Raw genomic sequence first — 19,568 nt, 5'->3', positions numbered from 1 at the left:
GACGGTAGGCCCAAATATATAATATGATCTTATCCAAAGCAACTTGTAAAAAGTGCAGTCAACCATTAGGATACAACCCAAATAATCAAATGAAGAGTTAATCAGTTATCATGACTGTTTCATTTCCTATTGTATTACCAATGTATCAGTATACCGTATGTGTCGACATGGTGTTTCTTCCTTTGTTGTATATTGGTAGGGGTCTACAGGGGAAACAGCAGGGGGCTAAGAATGCTGCCCTGGGGTGCTCCAGTGTTGAGGATGATGTTGGAAGAGGTGTTTCCTTCTCCAAACTGCTTCATGTGTCATTGCTATCACACAAGGAAAGTACCAGTGTAGCAGTATATGTATATTTATGTATCTTGTATGTATCCTTAGCCTCCCAAATCCGGTTCTATGACTGCTGTAGCGATTTACTGTGGACATTTCAAAGAGGCCATTGTTCGGATAGCTCCAATCCTTCATGATTCCATCAACCTTGGTCCTGCACTGCCTGGTGTTATTGTCTTTAGGCAGCAGTGCGTTCTGCAGACCGTACCAGTAGGGCTGCACGATATTGGAAAAAAATGACATTGCGATATTTTTTTCCCCTGCGATATATATCGCGGTTTCTTTAACTATATTTAACCGGATGAAGGATTTTAGTCACGGACATATGGATCTTAACTGGTTGACTCAACATACCTTAAGTCATGACCTAACATGTCATGATAATGCATGTTGCTTACCCTAAAAATAAGGGGGTTCATCTGTGAATGAAGAAAATAACCTTTTTGTATCCAAAATAGTTCCAGATGGCAGATGTCGCTTTTCTTTTTGGAAGTAAATCTTGATTCTCGCCGGTATTGTCCTCCTGTGCCTCGCTAATTTTTTTACCGGTGTTTTGATGGTCTGCAAACTAGCGGGACGGGGCCTGCTTTGATCTGATCAAGAATGATTGTGATTGGTGGTTTGCTGTGCATGCAGAGCCTGCATGTCACTCACTCAAGTACCCCTGACATGAGAGCGGCGCAAGTTTTCCTTTTGTAGCAAGCAGCAAAATAATTGTAACATGACGTGTTTGAGTTAATACTTAATATCGCACGTCCTAATTATTATTATTTTTTAAATATTAATAAAATCGCTCGTCCCTGCGAAGTGAGTATTGTGCATTCGCATATCGCGGTTATCGCCATGACACGATATATCGTTCAGCCCTACGTACCAGACTGATCCTTGGTTTTTCTGAAATGTAGTGAGAGCCAGTTGTCTCCACCTCCCCTCTCCGCAACAGGCTGGCGCTACCTAATTACATTCTTAATTAGACCACTAACATCCAATCTATGGCTTACTCTATAAATAATACAGTTCTTCTTGTAGTGTTGGAGATAAAGATTGCCTAGCAAATTTGGATAGTTGCAGTGTTAGCATATCTCGTACTGGAGGAATTATGTTAATATTGTTGTCATTTTTATTATCAGTCATTTTTTATATCCACTAAATGTCTTCTTGATTGATATGGTTTCCAATTTAAACATTTATACAACTGGGACCAATCCATCTGCTGATTATGAGAATGCAAACCTCCATGAAAGCTACTATATATAGTTTTGCCAATTGCTTTAAACTATGGAACATTGAAAAACGCACAGAAATCCAGTTTTTTTCATTCATTCTTTTATTGGCTTTAGAGTAACAATATATTATATGGAAAATGTTGGAATCTGCCAATTCAATAGCAACCATAATTAATTTGTTCTTGGTTGCTTGACACAGCACAGGCCTCAGCTGTACAGACATTGATTTTAACATTAAAAACTATTCTTGGCAGATTCATCATCAAAATGAATACATAGTAAAAATTGAAATTAAGACCACAAATTGAAATAAAAGCTGAGGCACTGATGAGTAACACACACTCATCTCCCATACAACAGCACCTTTTCTCAGTCACTGTGTGGACAGCAGGTTGCACAATGTTGTGTTAACATTTAGGGGTTGCATGTTAAAGAGCTGTTTTAAAAATGTGTCACAGGCCACAAAAGGTTTCCTAATGCATTTAAAATATTAAAAGCAACCAAGCGAGACTTAATTCATATTCTATCACATATTATGCAACCAACGCATTTCATATGGAGGGATATTAAGGATGAGTGGATTCACTCAGAGGCAACTTTGGTCCAATCGTGAAATGAAGATGTCAACCAATAGCATAGCTGCTTTTATGCTGCTGACCTCTGACCGTAGAAATGGACAGCTTCGATATGGTTTGCAAACCGTTTGTGCAGTTTTTTAGTTTGCTGTGTTTGGCTTATTTCTGGGGCTGATTGCACAAAGGCATGTTGTTTTGTTTAGCTCTTACTAGCTAAATGCTAACCTTTAAACATGAATGAAATACTCAATTATTCAGGATCTAATATACAAGTAGAGGGAAACTGCATAATTTGGTACCAGACTTTGAGGCCTCAGAGATTATGCAAATATTCCCAGAGCATTCAGTGCACATTAGCACACCAGCTAGGGTTTCAGAACATCTACAACAGTAGCATTTTGTGGTACTTTGAAACCGATGCCTTGGAAAAATGAGTTATTACAATTCTACATGAAAGACAATCCAGTTAGACTTTGTGCAACCAGCCCTATGTACTGACTCTAAACACACTCCTAGATTTTCAGTCACACTTGAACAAACAATGTTGTTTTTGTCTGACAAAATAACAATAAACTGTAGAGAAAAAGGCAGTTTCAAAGTGTCAACCCTCCTTTCCATTCCTGTATGTATTAATATGTAAAAGCTACTAAGTTGGTGGGATGGTGAGACAGTGCAGCTTAATTCCAGAAGCTTCCAGTGAAGTTACTCCTGTTTGACATCCCCCTTCAGCTTCCTCTTGACTCTGGAGTAAGGGCTCAGGGTTTCCTCCATGATGAAGTCATACAGCACCTTCACCCACGATGAGTACTGAGGAAGGTCGTCATAATACTCTGCTGCGATTTTCTTCACCTGGGACACAAGAACGAGAAGAATATACAGGGGTGAGTGTGCTTAAATCACATTTCAATGGGAATTCAAGTCATATTTTGGACATCAAACACTGAAGTGGCTTCTGGGAAAGAGAATTGTTCACTATTTTTGGTATTTTCTAAACAAAAACCCACATACAAGAAGGAGTCTTACTTATTCCTAGTAATAGGAGTAGCATTATTTAAACACGTTAGAATTTGGTTTTAAAGATAATCTCATAAACTATAAATGGAAGGATCTTGTAAATTAAATATATGAAATGATACAAACTAACCATGAGAATTAGATATTAAGTGAAAAGATGGAGTCTGTCCGAGTAGTTGTTGACAATGAATGTACATATGAGAATTAATAACGTCCTTTAGCTTTTAACTATATACTATACATTGATGTTCATCATTGCCTTTATGCTTTGTTATCTCTTCTGATTGGTTGATGATTATTTGATATATGATAGTTCTGACTTTTTTTCATTTTGTTGTGTAAGTTTACAAAGCCTATGAATGCTTTCAATGTTTAAACATATGTTGTAGAGTGACTTTTTTAAGACACAGGTGTAACAGCAGGGTCAGTTGCTGCTCATGTGATTGATGTGATTCACTTTGGGTGGACAGCTGATAAAGCCTGCGGACAACAAACAGGAAGTACTGCTAGGACATTCCTCGAGAACATGAGTAAAGGCTATTGAGAAAATGACTGTGAAATGGAACAATAGACGGTGACTAATTTAATTGGTAGTGTAGCCTAGAGTGATGTTTACTCGTACCTACCTTGGTTTAAAAGAAGTCTTTCTAAATTCCTCCAAATAGAACCACCTTACATAGTGAGATCCTGATCCATCACACTGTAGGATTGTAGCTTCCAACAACTCGACCTTGTGCTGACTAGTCCTGAGTTTCTAGTGAATAAACTACCCTATCTGAGTTTGACATTTTTTACTGCCTTTATCTCACATCGTAACACTCCGGTGATGCTTTACAGCTCATTGGCCTGATAGTTGATTATAACGTGTCTTATCTTTACGGCTTAAGATTCTGAGCAGTTCAGTTCATTTTCTCTGCCTGTATTATGTTAGACAGGTAACAGAGAGGCCATAGGCACTTTCACACCGCAGTATTTTTCCCACAAAGGTTCATCAGAACTTAGTTCATGAGAACTCTTTAGTTCTCATGAACTAAGTGCAGATCGCGTTCACACCTGAATAAGTTCCCTGAGGGAAGATTAGGCAAATGAAGCCGCTGACGTCCCTTCTTCTTCTGCTTTGGGTTTACTGGCAGGCCGCAAACCACTTCACGTGATAGAATTACTAACAAAGCACTTATATACTAATAAAGGGCTGGCTTATATAAAGCCAGTTGAGTAGCACTTGAAATGTTTTAGCTCTATGAAACCTGATGTACTTATATGATTCTGTTTTCTTCAAGTTTGTATCTTGTTGGTCGAACGCACTTATTGTAAGTTGCTTTGGATAAAAGCGTCAGCTAAATGCAATGTAATGTATACTGCCACCCGAAGTCCCCGGAGTTGGGGACTGGCTTCTGGGTTGTTGTTTTATTTTGTGTTTCCATAAGTTAGTCTTTCTACGTTTGTGCGCTGGGCTAGTGCTAATAATGCAATGCGAAGATAATAAAATGGCGGCTTCACAAAACCTTTTGGGAGTTTTACTGGGCGTGGTTTGCCGCCCAGCCAGAAAATAGTAACATTTTTCTCCCACGAAAGTCTCTGCTCTCGAGCAGGGACGGAAAAGGGGGTGGAAAGGTTCTCATTAACTAATTTTTGTTCCGGATTTTTTGGCAAACAACATTTCGGAACTAAAGTGGGAAAAGTACTGCGGTGTGAAAGCGACTCATGACTGTGGTTGGAGTTGTATTTAACCAAATTGGATCAGCTTATCAAATCCTTTGAAATGTGTGTAGGTAATAATATAAACATTAAGCATGTGAAGATGCTGACATGTAAAGTCTATCATGTTAGGAATGTTAGGTTAGTATTCATCTCAAAAGACAGAGACAAAGGACAGATGTATTTTTATACATTTAGGATAAACTCCACTCGTGAGTTCCAACACCGTCCAATCAGGTCGGCCTGCAGATCAGTTTCATTATTTATTTTTGATGTACTTCAACATTCCACAGATTCCACAAACAATAGCGATGTGAAGTCAGAAAATGAAATTGAAACAGTGAGAAGCTGAGTCATCAGGGAGTTCACAGTACTAGCATGTTTGTATTCATGGAACAAGTTCGTAAGTATTGACTAAAATAAACATTTAAAGAAAGGGCACGGTAGCTGAATTATTTTTGGACAAACTGAAACCATGAGCTAATCATCTCATTGATAACACCTACACAAATATTTAAAATATTTGTGGACTTTTCTCGCAAATACTGATTTAGTTAGTGTTATCCCAATCCCAAACGCTTCCTGGTTGTCATGTTTGTGCACGCTCTGGTCTGATCAGTTATCTTGCAGTGAGATCAAGTCAAATACAGTCTTTTACATACTGTGGACAGTCTCAACCAACAGTCCTAGTGGGTTTGATCATTTGCTTACCCAAATAACGAGGCAAAATTAAGTTAATGTAACAGTTCCCACAGGCGGAATGTTTGAAAAAAGACCCAGCAGTCTCACAGTAACACGGCTTTGTTTAGCTTAGCTGCCTGACATATTAGTCTCCACCCAAATCATTTCTTCCTTTCTAACCTCATAGCGGTGTATTCTGAGCCAACTGTGTGTACCAAGGACCTCCAAGCTGTACTCACCATCGGCAGCCTGCAGCCGGGAATGCTGGGAAAGTCGTGGTGCTCGTTGTGGTAGCCCACGTTGAAGGTGAGCAGGTTGAGGGAGCCGTAGTAGGAGTAGGTCTCGTGGCCCTTGAGGAACATGTAGTGCTCGGCTATGAAGTGTCCAGAGATGGGGTGCAAGCCCATCCCCAGCAAGGACCCAGCCATCATGTAGACCACAGGTTTGCCCCCCCACAGCCAGTAGAGCAGGACGTTGAAGGTGAGCTGCACTGCCACATTGGTCACCTCCAGCTGAGTGATGGGTTTGGGGTTGATGCAGAGGGGCCGGATGGCGTAGAACAGCGGCTGCAGAATAATCCAGATGAATTTGCGGAAGGGTGTGCAGAAGAACCAGCCCTCAAAGTCAGTGGGGATGTCTACGTCCACCCCGTCTCCACCCAGGTAGCGGTGGTGGTCCAGGTGGTAACGTTTGAAGGAGGCGGAGTAAGGCAGGCCGATGGGTAGGTTGGCAAACATGGCAAAGTAGCGGTTCCACATGGCCTTATTGTTTCCGAAGGCCGTGTTGTGGGAGATCTCGTGAATAGCGAGCGTCATTGAGTGGTTGATACAGCTGCCAAAGGCGTAAGTCCAAAACAAAACCCACTTCCAGTCCAAGTCTTTGACCAAGTAGAAAGCTAGAAACTGTATCACCACCATCATGCAAACAATCCATTTCAGCCTCGGGTCAGGACCCATCAACGACTTGATTTCTGGGTACTTGGCTGTGGGGGAGAACACAACAGAATTCAGTTAAACTCAGAGAACATTGTTATCTGATTCGACCAGGAAACAAACATTTAAATGAAGGCATTTAACTAATGATTAGAGTCAAACAATTATACATCTGTGTTATTTAGCCTCAGTTAAGAGAATGTAATTTCCTTTTAAGAACAAGCAGACTTGGCACAAACAACCATTTCAATGCAGATGTGTAATTACTGATTTGCAGCTTGTGAAATGTATTGCACCATCCCCCAATTCTCTGATAAGCCAGAAGGCTTTAGCACAAATCAGCTACAGTGCATGGTTACTCCCAAACAGCCTCAAGCACCTCTTTTTAACCTGCTTTTAAGATTTGTAATAACTAGCAGCACAGGTTGGGTTTGACACACACCAGCAAGTAATTTAGTCAACAGATTAATGAAAGGTTTATTCTATTAATGTTTTCATTTTATTAAAAAAAAAAGTGTCTCACACTTAACCGTATAATGAAGATGAAACAAATTAAGCCTAACTGACTCATCTATTCATATTTTCCAATCTTAAAAATATATTCATCTTAAGGCACAAACCAACAACTCAGCTCAGACTGGGAAATTACAAATACAAGTTGTCACTGTATATTAACACCATTTCATACCCATATGGCATATGTCGGGCCGTGTTCGTGCATATGCCGCCCTTGTAATTGTTTTAAATGCTACTGCAATTTTCTTATCATGATGTGTGCAGATACGTTGTGACTTTTGACCTCCCCTCTTTGTATCCAGCAGTAATGGAGACCTGGGCTTTACATTGTAAATCCTTTTATCAAATCTTTGTTGTCTTAATCACTGACGGGAACCAAAGAACAGTAAACATGGAAGGGCATTAAGGGGACAAAGTCATTCAGCCCATCGAGTCATCATCAGCAGACTGAAATGTCTTCAAGACCGTGCAAGCTGTTACTAGCCGGATTTAGACATGCAGCAAATCAGATTGGAACATGTCAGACCCTTGGTCGGCCTTGACTCATCGTCAGCAGTAAAACAATGTGCTGTTCCCATATACCAACCAACCTGTGAACCTGTAGCTTTGCTTAATAACACAATGTACTGTGGAAGCAGAGACTGCACAGGGGTTGGAGTTAAAGCTGACTTCACAACCTTCTACATCACTCTTGAGTTCTCTCTGTGGAGATTTGAATACATGTGAAAGCACTGCAGTGGTGGAAAAGGTACTCAGATCTGTGACTTTAGTAAAAATAGCAATAGTACAGTGTAAAAACACACATTTACAAGTAAACATACTGCATTCAAAGTTATAATCAAAATATTCTTGAAGTACAAAAAGGGGCGCTTTATGCAGTATATTTCAGAATCATATATATGTTTAATTATTTTAATTCACTTATTGAAGCATTAATGCCAAAGTTGCACTTGGTAAATGTGGAGTTTGTTGTCAATTACCTCATATGCTGCTGGGTAGCCTACTAACCTATACTAATATATTGCAACGTGTTGATTGATTTATACTTTGTATTTATAATCTAAATCTGCAAAGTAACTTTTAACTTAAGTTGTAAAACAAATATAGTGGAGTAAAAGTGGCATAAAGTGAAAATACTCAAGCCAAGTATCTGCATTTAAGTGACATGGTATCAGCCTGAATATAATTAATTGCATGTTGAAGAGAATTTATTAGTGCAAAGCATTTTCTGTTTAGGAAGTTCACTAGTAATTGATTTCATTCTAACACATTTCCAATTGTCAATAGTCAATTAATTCAAAGCTGCACTCACAGTTCAAGATGAACAATAAAAAGGCCAAATAACACAATGAAACACAATGGTCTATCCATGATAAAAGATACAAGTCACAGAAGGCTTCCCTTTCAAAGCCATTAAATATTCATTTGCATTACAGAAGTTGCAAATAGCAAACAAAGAGGGCTTTCAGGTTACATGTATGCGTTCCATCAGGGAGGTTGCAGCAGAAAGAGACAAGTCTCAGCAAACACTGCCTCCTGTGTCATTACCTCAGTGTGTTGCCCCCCACCCCCACAACCGAGGCCTGAGGCATGTGACTGAATACCGCTAAGCTCTTCTCAAGATACAAAAATAAACAAAACCAATGTTTCTTAGTGCGTGTTCTCCCTCGGTATTATCGAACAAGGAAACAACTGAACCCAGTCTGGAATCTGACCCAGCATTTGCTGAGGTTTGGAGGATTCATTTCAAGCTATCAGTGAAGCATGGCAGTAAAACATGGTAATACAGTTGACAATTATAAAACCTTATGCATTTTATATCAACTGGATAACACTGACATGAATGAGTGTGTGGCAGTCTGGCTGTTATACCGTCATATTTACCTAGATGGTTATTGTACAATAGAATAACCTCATACTGTTACACCCTAGTGGAAACACAGAACCTTCCTCGTGTATAGTGAAGCAGTGTGTCTCCTGATCGCTCAGTAAATTAATAGTTCAACCCAGGAGACAGCTGGCTGTGTGAGTCTCATTATCCACAGCACTGGTCTCACCCCCGCCTCACAATGGCAGTACCTTTTGTTTGACAAATGGACTTTTATGCAATGTGTGAAAAGACTAAAGAGATACAAAGTGGTACATAAAACCTACACATCCTCAACCATCCAAAACGGGCTCCACTTCCAAAGGGATTGAAGAGGACTGCCCTTTTTGATAAATGGGAAGTGGAACACAATGCAGGATTAGTGTTGCCTTTTTACCTCTGTGATGAGATCTTGTGTGGAGGAAGGAAATGCTATTTGACTCCATTGGAAATATAATTATTGTTAAAGTAGTTTTCTGCAATGAATTTGATTATGTATTACTTACTTTAATTAAATACCCTAATATGTTGGATGACACCTCCTATGTTTAGCATTACAAGTGTATGCAATCCAAAAAGAGAGAAATCAGTTTAGTCATTTCAAATATTGGTATAACAAGATTACGCATATGAATGTATTTCCTCAAATGTGTGTAAAACCCTCAAATGTGCCCATGCCAGATATTATAATATGAAATTGAGTAGTAAAGTAGATGCATGTTCGGTTGTCATTTTTTACAAAGGCAAATATAGTATAAAGACAAACAACTAATGGATTACTTAGAAAATGATGGGCACATTACTTGATTATCGTAATGATCATTAACTAGAGCCCTAAAATTAAACTAGGGCATGATATCAATAAAGCTAATTAAATATCTACACTTGATAAGACAAATGCATCAATAAAAAAGGTCTTGAACCTGATTTCTTATTAAACAGCATCATGTTACGTCAATTAAGTTAGGTATTAAACACTTCTGAACTAGCAACTAAAAGGCTTCCCTTCTGGCCTGGTGTTTCCTTTCATGACTGTATCTAACGTTGAACCGTTACTGCTACTTCCCGCTAGCAGCACCTCAGAGACTCGGTGTTATGTCACTTCAGGGAGTGGCGAATTGACTAACATTACTGTGGCTGTAGGGTTAACGTTACATTGCTAACATGGTTATGTTTCATTAAGCTAACTAGCTACAACTAGCTTTTATAAATATAACTACTTTGATAACAGCCGTGTTGGTTGCTGTCAGTCATTAAAGGTTGTAATGTATTCACCAATCCAACCTGTGTCTGTTAGCTAGTCTGTTACTCGCGAATGCACAGCAGGATATGAAACCGTTAGCTAGCTTGCATAAGTTAGCAAAGCGAGTCAGCTGATATGGAGGAGGCATTTATGCCAAACTGCACGGTTAACCAACGTTAGTCATCAACATACTAAACCAGTCGAGTAAACATAGTTTTATCTAAATAAAGTTCACTATGGGTTTTTCTAAAACTTTCAGACGGATCAGCTAGCTCACCTAGGATCTCTTTCCTCCTGTCGGCGTGCGGCTGGTCTGTGTACACCCACTCGTAGTCCTCACGGGCGACCCGGTTCCCCATTGTTTACTGTAATAAACGACTTTCTTGTATAAAAAAAAAAACTAAATATCAACCGATCGTTTCAGAAGGGAACTTCTATAATTCTCGTCCTCCTCCTCTCCTCTCTCCTCAGCCTATCGGGCCGCCTATGATCTGGCGGATTGAGTCAGCTCTGTCCGGCTGCAGCTCCTCCTACAGCCTCTCAGACAGCAGGCAAGCATATTGAATGACGCAGTTTTTATAAACTATAAAATAATAGTTATAACCCTGTCAGAAATAGCAGCTGGTCAGAGATGACTAGTTAAATTACAGTAGGAGATTTCAGTTGAGATATTGCAAGACAACCCATGAACCCATTGTCTTCTTTCAAATTTATAATACCATGCCAAGATTAAAAAAAAACGTCCAACGTTACCTGGTTCTCATCAGGACACAAGGGGGGAAGTCTCTTTGTGCTTCAAATCCAACATGGTATGGCAATGAAGCAGTGGTTCCCAAACCCGTTGTTTACATTGTCTATCATTACCTGACGATCCCTGATATGTGAACTGTTTTATGAATATTAAATTGTATTTTCAATGCAAAGCAATTAGGCCATCTGATCAACTACACAATTACCTAGAACAGTAGCCTGCAAACAACTGCAGGAACTTGGTGTAACATTTGTGATTGGGGCGATTTTTTTTTAAACATCAGAGATAAGATTTTTTGATATCTTTACATATAATTAGCCTATGTGCTTTATCTGCAGTTTTAACTGCATGCATTTCTATGTCCTGAACCAGAAAATGGTTTAAGAATATACAATATCACACTCGCAGCTTCTTGTCAAGAGCTGTGGTCTCCATCCTTCCCACACACTATGCAACTGTGAACATACAGAAACACACTTCCACCCCTCAACAGTGGCGGTTCTAGAACAATTTGACTGGGGGGGCCAGGCTGGGGCCAGTTATTTTCTGAGGGGGGCACAATAAATGCAGGACGAAAAAGACAAAGACAGTATGAAGTAATTGCGCATAAGAAAACAATGCAATACAGTTATTGGTATTTGTTTCATTACACATTATGATATGCTTACCTTTAACCTTTGTGTGCTGTTTGGGTCTGTGGGACCCGTTTTCAGTGTTTACTAAAATAAAATGTATTCAATTTAATTATTTTAACCTGCTTTATTTTGGGTGGACCTCACATACTCTAGGGGGCTCCGGGGGCATGCACCCCTGGGAAGATTTGTTTTTTTAATGTCAAAGTTAAAAGCATCAATCTGGTGCACTTTGAGCACAAAATGAATTTATGGATACAGCTCTCAACACTCATATGAAAGGGAGCTGTATACTTTTCAATAATCCAAACATCTTTAGAATCCTTTTAAACTGTTTTTTTTTTTACTGTCCTATAGTTCACATTGGAATGATTTCTTACTTTATTTTTTACTATAATATTAAATAGATAAAGGTGTGCTCTCTCTCTCTCTCTCTCTCTCTCTCAATTCAATTTTCAATTCAATGTTAATTCAATAGCTTTATTAGCATGACCTACATATAGTATTGCCAAAGCTCTGTATAGTTGCAACATCTATACAAAAATACACACAAATAAACAGTTATAAACAAACTGCTAAGAACATGTTGTTTTTGTTTACAAGGAATACAGATTCATTTCATTCATATAATACATTAATACAAAATAGAATATGATATAAGATATATGAGATGTGAGACCTGGTGTATCTGCTCATTCCGATTCCCTCAAACTGTGGCAGGCATAGACAAACTGTCCTGCAACAATGCAGCTCTCTTTATATTCCCCGAGAAGTATTTTTAGTTTTTCATTTTTAAATATTTGAGGATGCTTATGATTGAGTTTTGGGAATAATAGTTTCCCTATAGGTCAAAAGTTAGGCATTGTGTGAGGAAGTGCTGCTCTGTCTCCACAGCAGTTCCTCCACACTGTTGGCATGATCGCTCCTCTTTTGGCAGCCATGTTTTCTTGTACCTGCCTGTTTCTATGGCCAGGCTGTGAGCACTCAGTCTGTACTTTGTCAACATCTTCCTGTGTTTAACATCAGTCACTGTGGCCAGGTAGGCTGCCACAGTGTACTGTCTTTTTTGTGACAGATCGCATTGCATTTTACTTTGTGTTTGGGATTTAGTGTTCCAATAAGTGAGGTCGTTTTTTATGTTTTTTGTTATAATCTGGTTGACTCTAATAGTTGTGGGCTCAGACTGGTCCTGAAGCAGAACACAGTTTGAACCGGTTTGTGAACAGAGAGTCAGGACCAGTTGAGAGAGGGGACTCTTTCTCTTGTTCATCTCTTGATGCTGCAGGGCTTTGTGGTGGTAGGAGTGGGGGTCACTCTCTTTTACATGTAACCAATATTTAATTTATCGTTTCTGGATTTGTATTAATGATGGAAATGTGCCTAATCCCGCTCTGCAGGCGTTGTTAGTTGTTCTCCTGCGTTTGCAAAACTCATTGTGAGCATTTTTTAATGTTGGAGCAGTTGTTAGTTGTTCTCCTGCGTTTGCAAAACTCATTGTGAGCATTTTCTATTGGATGATTTTCCCATTTGTCAAATGATTGGTTTGTTTGTGTGCCCCACATTTCGCTTCCATAGAGTAGGATGGGTTGTATTACTGATTGAAGTAATTTAAGCCAAATCAAAATTGAAATTTGAATGTGAATTTGTCTTTTTATGGCATAAAACGCCCTGCATGCTTTCTCTCTCAGTTCATTGACAGCTTGATTAAGGCCCCGGCCCCACAAAGACGATAACGGTCGTTTGCGTTACTGTTTAGTGTCATATAGACCGTTCTGCCACACTAGGACGACCGAATATGACAGTAAACAACTGCGGTAACGATAACGGGTCACAAGGTGGATAGCACGGCATACGCAACGCTCTGGGGGGTCCAACGGCTCCGTGTGTAGGACCGATACGACCATTTTGTGATAATGATGACGCAATAGCCCCGCCTCTCCCCACCTCTGCTGCTCACCCCCGCGTCAAAGTAAACTGCACACTGAATTGAGATGATTTACCTTTCTCTCGATATGGACATAATCGCGAGTGAAGTCTAATCTGACAGGATGGAGACACGCAGCTCTGCTCACCTTCAGCTCCTCCCGCTGTGATGCAGCGGTGAACGGAGCAAAACACACACTTCAAGTCAGATCATCACCCTAAGCTAATTTAATTACCTCTCAAACTACCTAAACTATTATAAATATGTTTATTTTTACTGTCGGGTCACTCATTGCTGGATCAGCTGCTGCTTGAGACAGACACTGACGCTGTCAGAAGAGAGGGAGGAAAAAGAGAGGCTCCATGTATTTTATTATTATATTATATAGATTCGTTATTCATTTTTTTTAAAGCTCAATAAATAACAAAGAAGACCTTTGACCGGCACTTTTATCATTTTGTCCAATGGCAACCATGTCAACCATGCTTCGTCGCTGCTTTTGTGGAGGATGTTACAGCGCCACGTACAGGCTTGGCATATGTACTGTTGCTTTTTCCAGCGGTTGGAGCTAAGTGGAGTGTCTCGTGTGGACAGACACCATCTGGTGAATATTGCGTGTGGACGGAAGCTTTTTTGCGATTGCGTTAATCCTATGCGTTTTGCCGTATGCGTCCTCGTGGGGCCGGGGCCTAAAGCTTCCAGTGGAACTTATTTTCAGGCCTAAATAATTATATTCTGAACAATTTTCTATTGTATGTGTCCCAATTTTAAAATCAATATTGTTTGCCTGACATCTGGATCTTTTTTGAAATATCATTGTTTTTGTCTTTCTTATGTTAATTGCCAGGGCCCAGGTCTGACAGTAACATTTGAGCATGTTTAAACTCTGTTGAAGTCCTTCTTTTGTCGGGTTTAACAGGATTAAATCATCTGCATACAGTAGGAATTTGATGCCTTTTGTGAAGAGTGAGCCCAGGTGCTGTGGACTGTTCTAACATAGTGGCCAGTTCGTTAATATAGATGTTGAACTGGCCACTATGGCTTTTCTGCCGATATTTGGTGGGGTCTTCAGTGCAGTGGCTTAGCTTTTCTAAGCTGGTTGCTGAATCTGGGGGCAGGGCTGATATCCTGGTGTGGGCCTTGAGTTTATTGGAGTGGTGCTGGCCTGCCTTGCTTGTATGGCTCTGGTTCTGGGTGGGTGGCTCTGAAGGTGAAGTAATAATGGTGGAGGGGGGTAGGGGCCTGATCCAAGTGGATATCTGCGATATTCTCTTGCAGGTGGTGATAGGGGTGGTCCAGTTATATGCTGGTTGGCTCGTCCGCGGTGTAAGTGTATTATCAAAGACTTTTACAATGTCCTTACGAAGGTGAACGTGGTCATGGAGGCTGTGAATGCTGAGGGTGGGGTGATGTGCCAGGTGGACATTGGGCATTAGAGCACATCCCCTGGAGATCTCCGAATTGATCCTATGGATAGTGAGAGGGTGGAAATTTCTTCTGGGCAGGATTGTGGAGACAGTTATTTTAGAGTTTGGGAAACTCTGCGTAGCCTTTAGCGCCACTCTCGTCACAGATTCAGCTACTCTCTCTTGCTCTATACGAAGGTTGTTAGTTCCTGTGTGCACAATTATGTGGCTTGTTTCTCCCAGTTTGGCCTTTGTGAGAACATCAAGGGCATTATCTGTTCTTGGGCACCATATTTTTTTTAACTTTTTGTCCGGGAAAGAGTTGTTCTTCATCTAAGAATTTTCCATTTGAGTCAATAAGAAGTATTACTTCGGCATCAGTCGCTTCTGTGTCGTTTGTTATTTTGATTGTGGAAGGAGGAATATTGTCTAGCTGGTAGCTGGTAGATGGTTGTGGCTCATGCAGGGGCGCTGGGCCATTGGTGAATGGTTTAAATGTGGGGTTTGGTGAGGTTTTACTGGATGATGGTTGTGGGCTAGGCTGGAAAAGAAGGCTGCTGGTTGAAGGCCTTGGCTCAGTGAGTTGTCTGTTACTCGTGGCAGGTTGGGGTCGCTGCAGTGCTGTGGCTGTGAGGTTCTGGAGCTGCTCTTTCAGGCCCAGGATGGTTTGATGTTTGAGGTGCAACTCCTCTTTTACTGCTGTTATTTCTTTCTTTAGAATGTCCCTGTCCTCTTTTGGACAGTTACTTCTCCTCTTAGTTGTTGTATGGACGTTTTTTAATTATTTCTTTAACTGGCAGAGTTCATCCTTAATCTGCTGAAATGATTCACTGGATGGTGAGTGATAACGTTTTTCTCTCATCTCCACTATCTCTACCTCCTCAGGGCTCAATGCTAACTTTTAAAAGTGGTTGCCAGGCTGGCCTGGTTAGGCATCAGCTTTTGGTTGCCAAAACTGAAATACGGTTGCCATTTTTAGTCACCTTATATTTTAAATAATTAAGATACTATACAGTTATACATCAACGTAATAAGGAACATGTGACACAAAAGAATGTTCAAATGCTTTACAATAAGTAATTAGCACAATTATTTGAAACTAAAGTGGTAGTAAACTTGTCCACCCTCAATTGCTGGTATACTAAACACCAGTAGTGCAACTGTTGTTCTGTTCTTACAGATCCCTCACAAATGAATTGAGCAAGTCACTAGTTTATTGGTCATCCGCTGTCTCCCTTTCAAATGTGGGTTTTCTTGACCTTTGTGCTGACCCCCACCATAGATCCATTGGCCCTTCAGCATTGAAGTCTTGGATTGGCCAGACTAATACATTTCTAATGTTAAATAAATGAAAACCATTCACAGTTAAGAATTAGATATTAATTATGAATGCTGTAAATTACCTTTAATATGTCTAACTATATTTAAAATGTGTTACCCTTTTATAGAAGTGATTATATTTTTATGCCAATATGTTCCCATGGTTAAGTTTCGTTTTGCACTTTTATTTTGGTAGTAATAAGATTGGGACTCTTATTTTGAAGGAACTTTTACCGGAAGTGAATGGACAACAAAGCAGAATGTAGATAATATATAATTCGCCCCCCAAGACTTTACACATTTCCTCTTTGCTTTTCGTTCGGGTTCGCTTTATCAGTTGACTCACTTTGAACATTCGTTTGACATGTTGACGGGTTGGCTGAACTTTGTACCCCACAGTCAAACAACGTAATTTGCTTCGCCATTTTTTTGTAGAACAAACACACAGCGCACCGTGCACGCGAGTAAACGTGCATTGCTTTCTGGCTGGTAATCACAACAATGCATGTGCAACTTAAGTATCAGGTTCCGACTGGTCACAACAATAATTAAATATATCTCTTAATACAACAAATAATTAACATTCATCTATTTTGGGGTGCACATTTAGCTGTTTGCTGTCCTTATTTCTTCATGTTAAAAAGTGGTTGCCACTGATGGCAACCAAAGGCCAAGAAGTGGTTGACATTTTTTCTGAATGGTTGCCAATGGCAACCTGGCAACCGTTACTGTCGAGCCCTGCTCCTGTAGAGATCATGGATGTATAATAAAAATGTAAAATATGTAAAAAGATATAGATGTATTTGTAAAGTGGGGGCTATTGAGGGCTTGCGAGATACCGGTAGCTCGCGATCGACGTGTTGGAGACCCCTGCTCTAATGGGTCCGACTAGAATGACAAATATCGTTAGTTCCGCTTATTCCGTAAGCTAAGAAATCGTTTAATCATAAACCTTTTTTAAAAAAAATTTATTTCAGGGGGGTCCAAAGTCAGTGTTAGAGGGGCACTGTCTGTTCCCCCCCCCCCCCCCCCCCCTAGAACCGCATCTGCCCCTCAAAGACTAGCCACAAATATTTACGGCCCTTTTTATCATCTTGAACACACAGTTATATTAAAACTTTTGTAGTTTGTATGTTAACATTTTAATTTAAATCAATTTATCCCTGCTTTTATTTATTTGTCTCTATTTCTATTACTGCAGTGAGAGAAGACAACGGAATTTCATCATACCAAAGTATGATGACAATAAAGATATTCTGATTCTGATAACAGGACAGGATGGTAAGAACAGGTGAAAGGCTGTGTTCAACGTTTTCCTTTTCATTTAGTTCTTTTTTTTAATAATTTGATGAAATGCTTAGGGATAGTCACATTTTATGGAGGGCCTTTCGACCCTCAAAATCAAGAAGGCCTCATGAACCCTGTACAGCCTTGGGGACCTCAACCTGGGCTCCTTTGTTACTGAAATGGAGAGAGGTGTATGTAATAAATTGGAGGATTATGTGGCTGGGGGGAATCTTATGGACATCGTAGTCTATTTTACAAACAGAATAGGCATTTTTATCATATTGCGAGGGTTCATATGACGCACTGAAATTTTATTCATATCCCTCTTTTCTCCCCAAAGATATAGAGCATCTTCTGGTAGAAGAAGCATCTTTTTCCATTATTCCCCTTATTTGTACAAAGGCAATTCTTAATAAACTGTTAATTAGCGTGTGTACCATGCGATGAATAAAAAAGTAGCCTATCATTATATCCTATCAAACTCTTTCTGATATTCTACCAGAACCTTCAGGAAACTATGCTTTGACATCATGCTGTAGCTTACCATGTGATCATCACCTGTTGAGATCAAAGTTTCATGCAGTCTGTAGCTAATGCTAGAGATGTTTCATTTTAGCCAATGAATGTGTATGCTATATCCTCCACTAGAGATTTACTGGCAAAAATATGTTTTTAACCATGTTAAAATCCAATGCATGTAACGGTCCTAAATTCTTAAAAAGAAATGTAGAACAAGAAAAAAAAGACCAACCTTAAAATATAAAAATCCCAAATTACGCATTATTATTATTTTCTATCTTTTTCAGAAAAAAATCACATTATTGGTACAAATGTTATGACAATATCACATGAGATCACGCACCATCCGCAATGCCAGATTAGGCCAGGGGTGTACAATGTGTGTGTCGGTGTGTGTTTTTTGGGGGAGGGGCTGGAAATCCACCTGTAGTTTAAGGGGAATAGTATGTTGTAGATATGACTGCTGAAAAAGCATTAATTCCCTAAGCCAATAACTAACGTTTATGAAAAATGCATTGTCATGATAAGCAGTCTGTCTAATCACCCTCTTCTTTACTTTTCTTTTTAAAGAACTTCAACCCTTATGAAAACTGTAGCAATGGATATGAGTTGTTGTTGTACAAATGCACCAGTGGTTCCCCTTCTCTCTCGCAAATGCACACACACACACACACACACACACACACACACACACACACACACACACACACACACACACACACACACACACACACACACACACACACACACACACACACACACAAGGTCAGACGTAAGGTCAGCTACACAGTAATGTCAGCTACATTGAGATTAGGTATTGTGTTAGAGGAGCGTGCTTGTGAAAGGGGGTCATCGGGTGTGTTCCCAGGCCCACAGGATGATCAGGGTGGTGCTCGGTGGCCAGCAGCAGCTTCCAGATGTGAATGTGTGTCAGGGTCTTTCTGCAAAAGAGAGGCTTCCTCTCAGTGAGACTTCCCCATAGATGAAGGTTTTTTTTATAAAAGAAGCTCCTTCCCTAATTCCATAGATTATTAAGGGAAACACTGCCCCCTGGTGGTGAATGTTCAGTACAACAGAAATGAGAATAGGGAACACTCAGAGATGACATTTCCCATATTCTGAACAATTGCCGTCAGAATCAGTCTATGAAGGATTTTTAGGTTTGCTTTAGACTCATCTACAATAAAAGTCTCATTGAGGCTGCAGAGCAGATGCAGATATGCTGAAATAATATAGTTTGTTGTTCCTAAACAACGGTTTTCTCAGCTAATAATAACATGTATTAATGATTAGTTATGTTTTCCATATATCAGCAGCATTTTACAAATCCTTTAATATATAGGATATGTGTGTTGATCAAATATACTTGTGAAAATGTGAATGTTTTACAAAGACCACGGACTGTTATGATTTTAATTTTTAAATAATGTTCTTGAAATACATATTTGAAATATCTCAAAAATCCCATGTGCCCCTATTTAAATACCACATCATCCTTGTAGTAGCTTTAAATCTGTCTACTTATTTTTCCTCTGTTCAAGCTAAACAATAGTATTTACAGTAAATATCAATTGGATCACATACATTAAATTACAACAACATGGGCAACTGCTTTACTTTTAATGATTTAATCACTTGAACATTTAA

The 19,568-nt window shown here is 39.6% G+C and overlaps 1 protein-coding gene across 1 annotated transcript; it reads right to left on the bottom strand.

Moving 5' to 3' along the window:
- Window positions 1-1,636: 1,636 nt before the first annotated feature.
- Window positions 1,637-10,606, bottom strand: degs1 (delta(4)-desaturase, sphingolipid 1). The gene is made up of 3 exons (XM_079690332.1): window positions 10,360-10,606; window positions 5,764-6,506; window positions 1,637-2,980 (listed from the first exon to the last, which is right to left on the bottom strand). The coding sequence occupies exons 1-3, from the start codon at window positions 10,439-10,441 to the stop codon at window positions 2,834-2,836; spliced, it is 972 nt and encodes a 323-aa protein (XP_079546458.1). The 5' UTR covers window positions 10,442-10,606; the 3' UTR covers window positions 1,637-2,833.
- Between the last annotated feature and the right edge of the window lie 8,962 nt (window positions 10,607-19,568).

The sequence above is a fragment of the Notothenia rossii genome, assembly GCF_949606895.1.
Source record: "Notothenia rossii genome assembly, chromosome: 6".
Lineage (NCBI taxonomy): Eukaryota > Metazoa > Chordata > Actinopteri > Perciformes > Nototheniidae > Notothenia > Notothenia rossii.
This window is presented reverse-complemented; position numbering and strand designations above follow the sequence as displayed.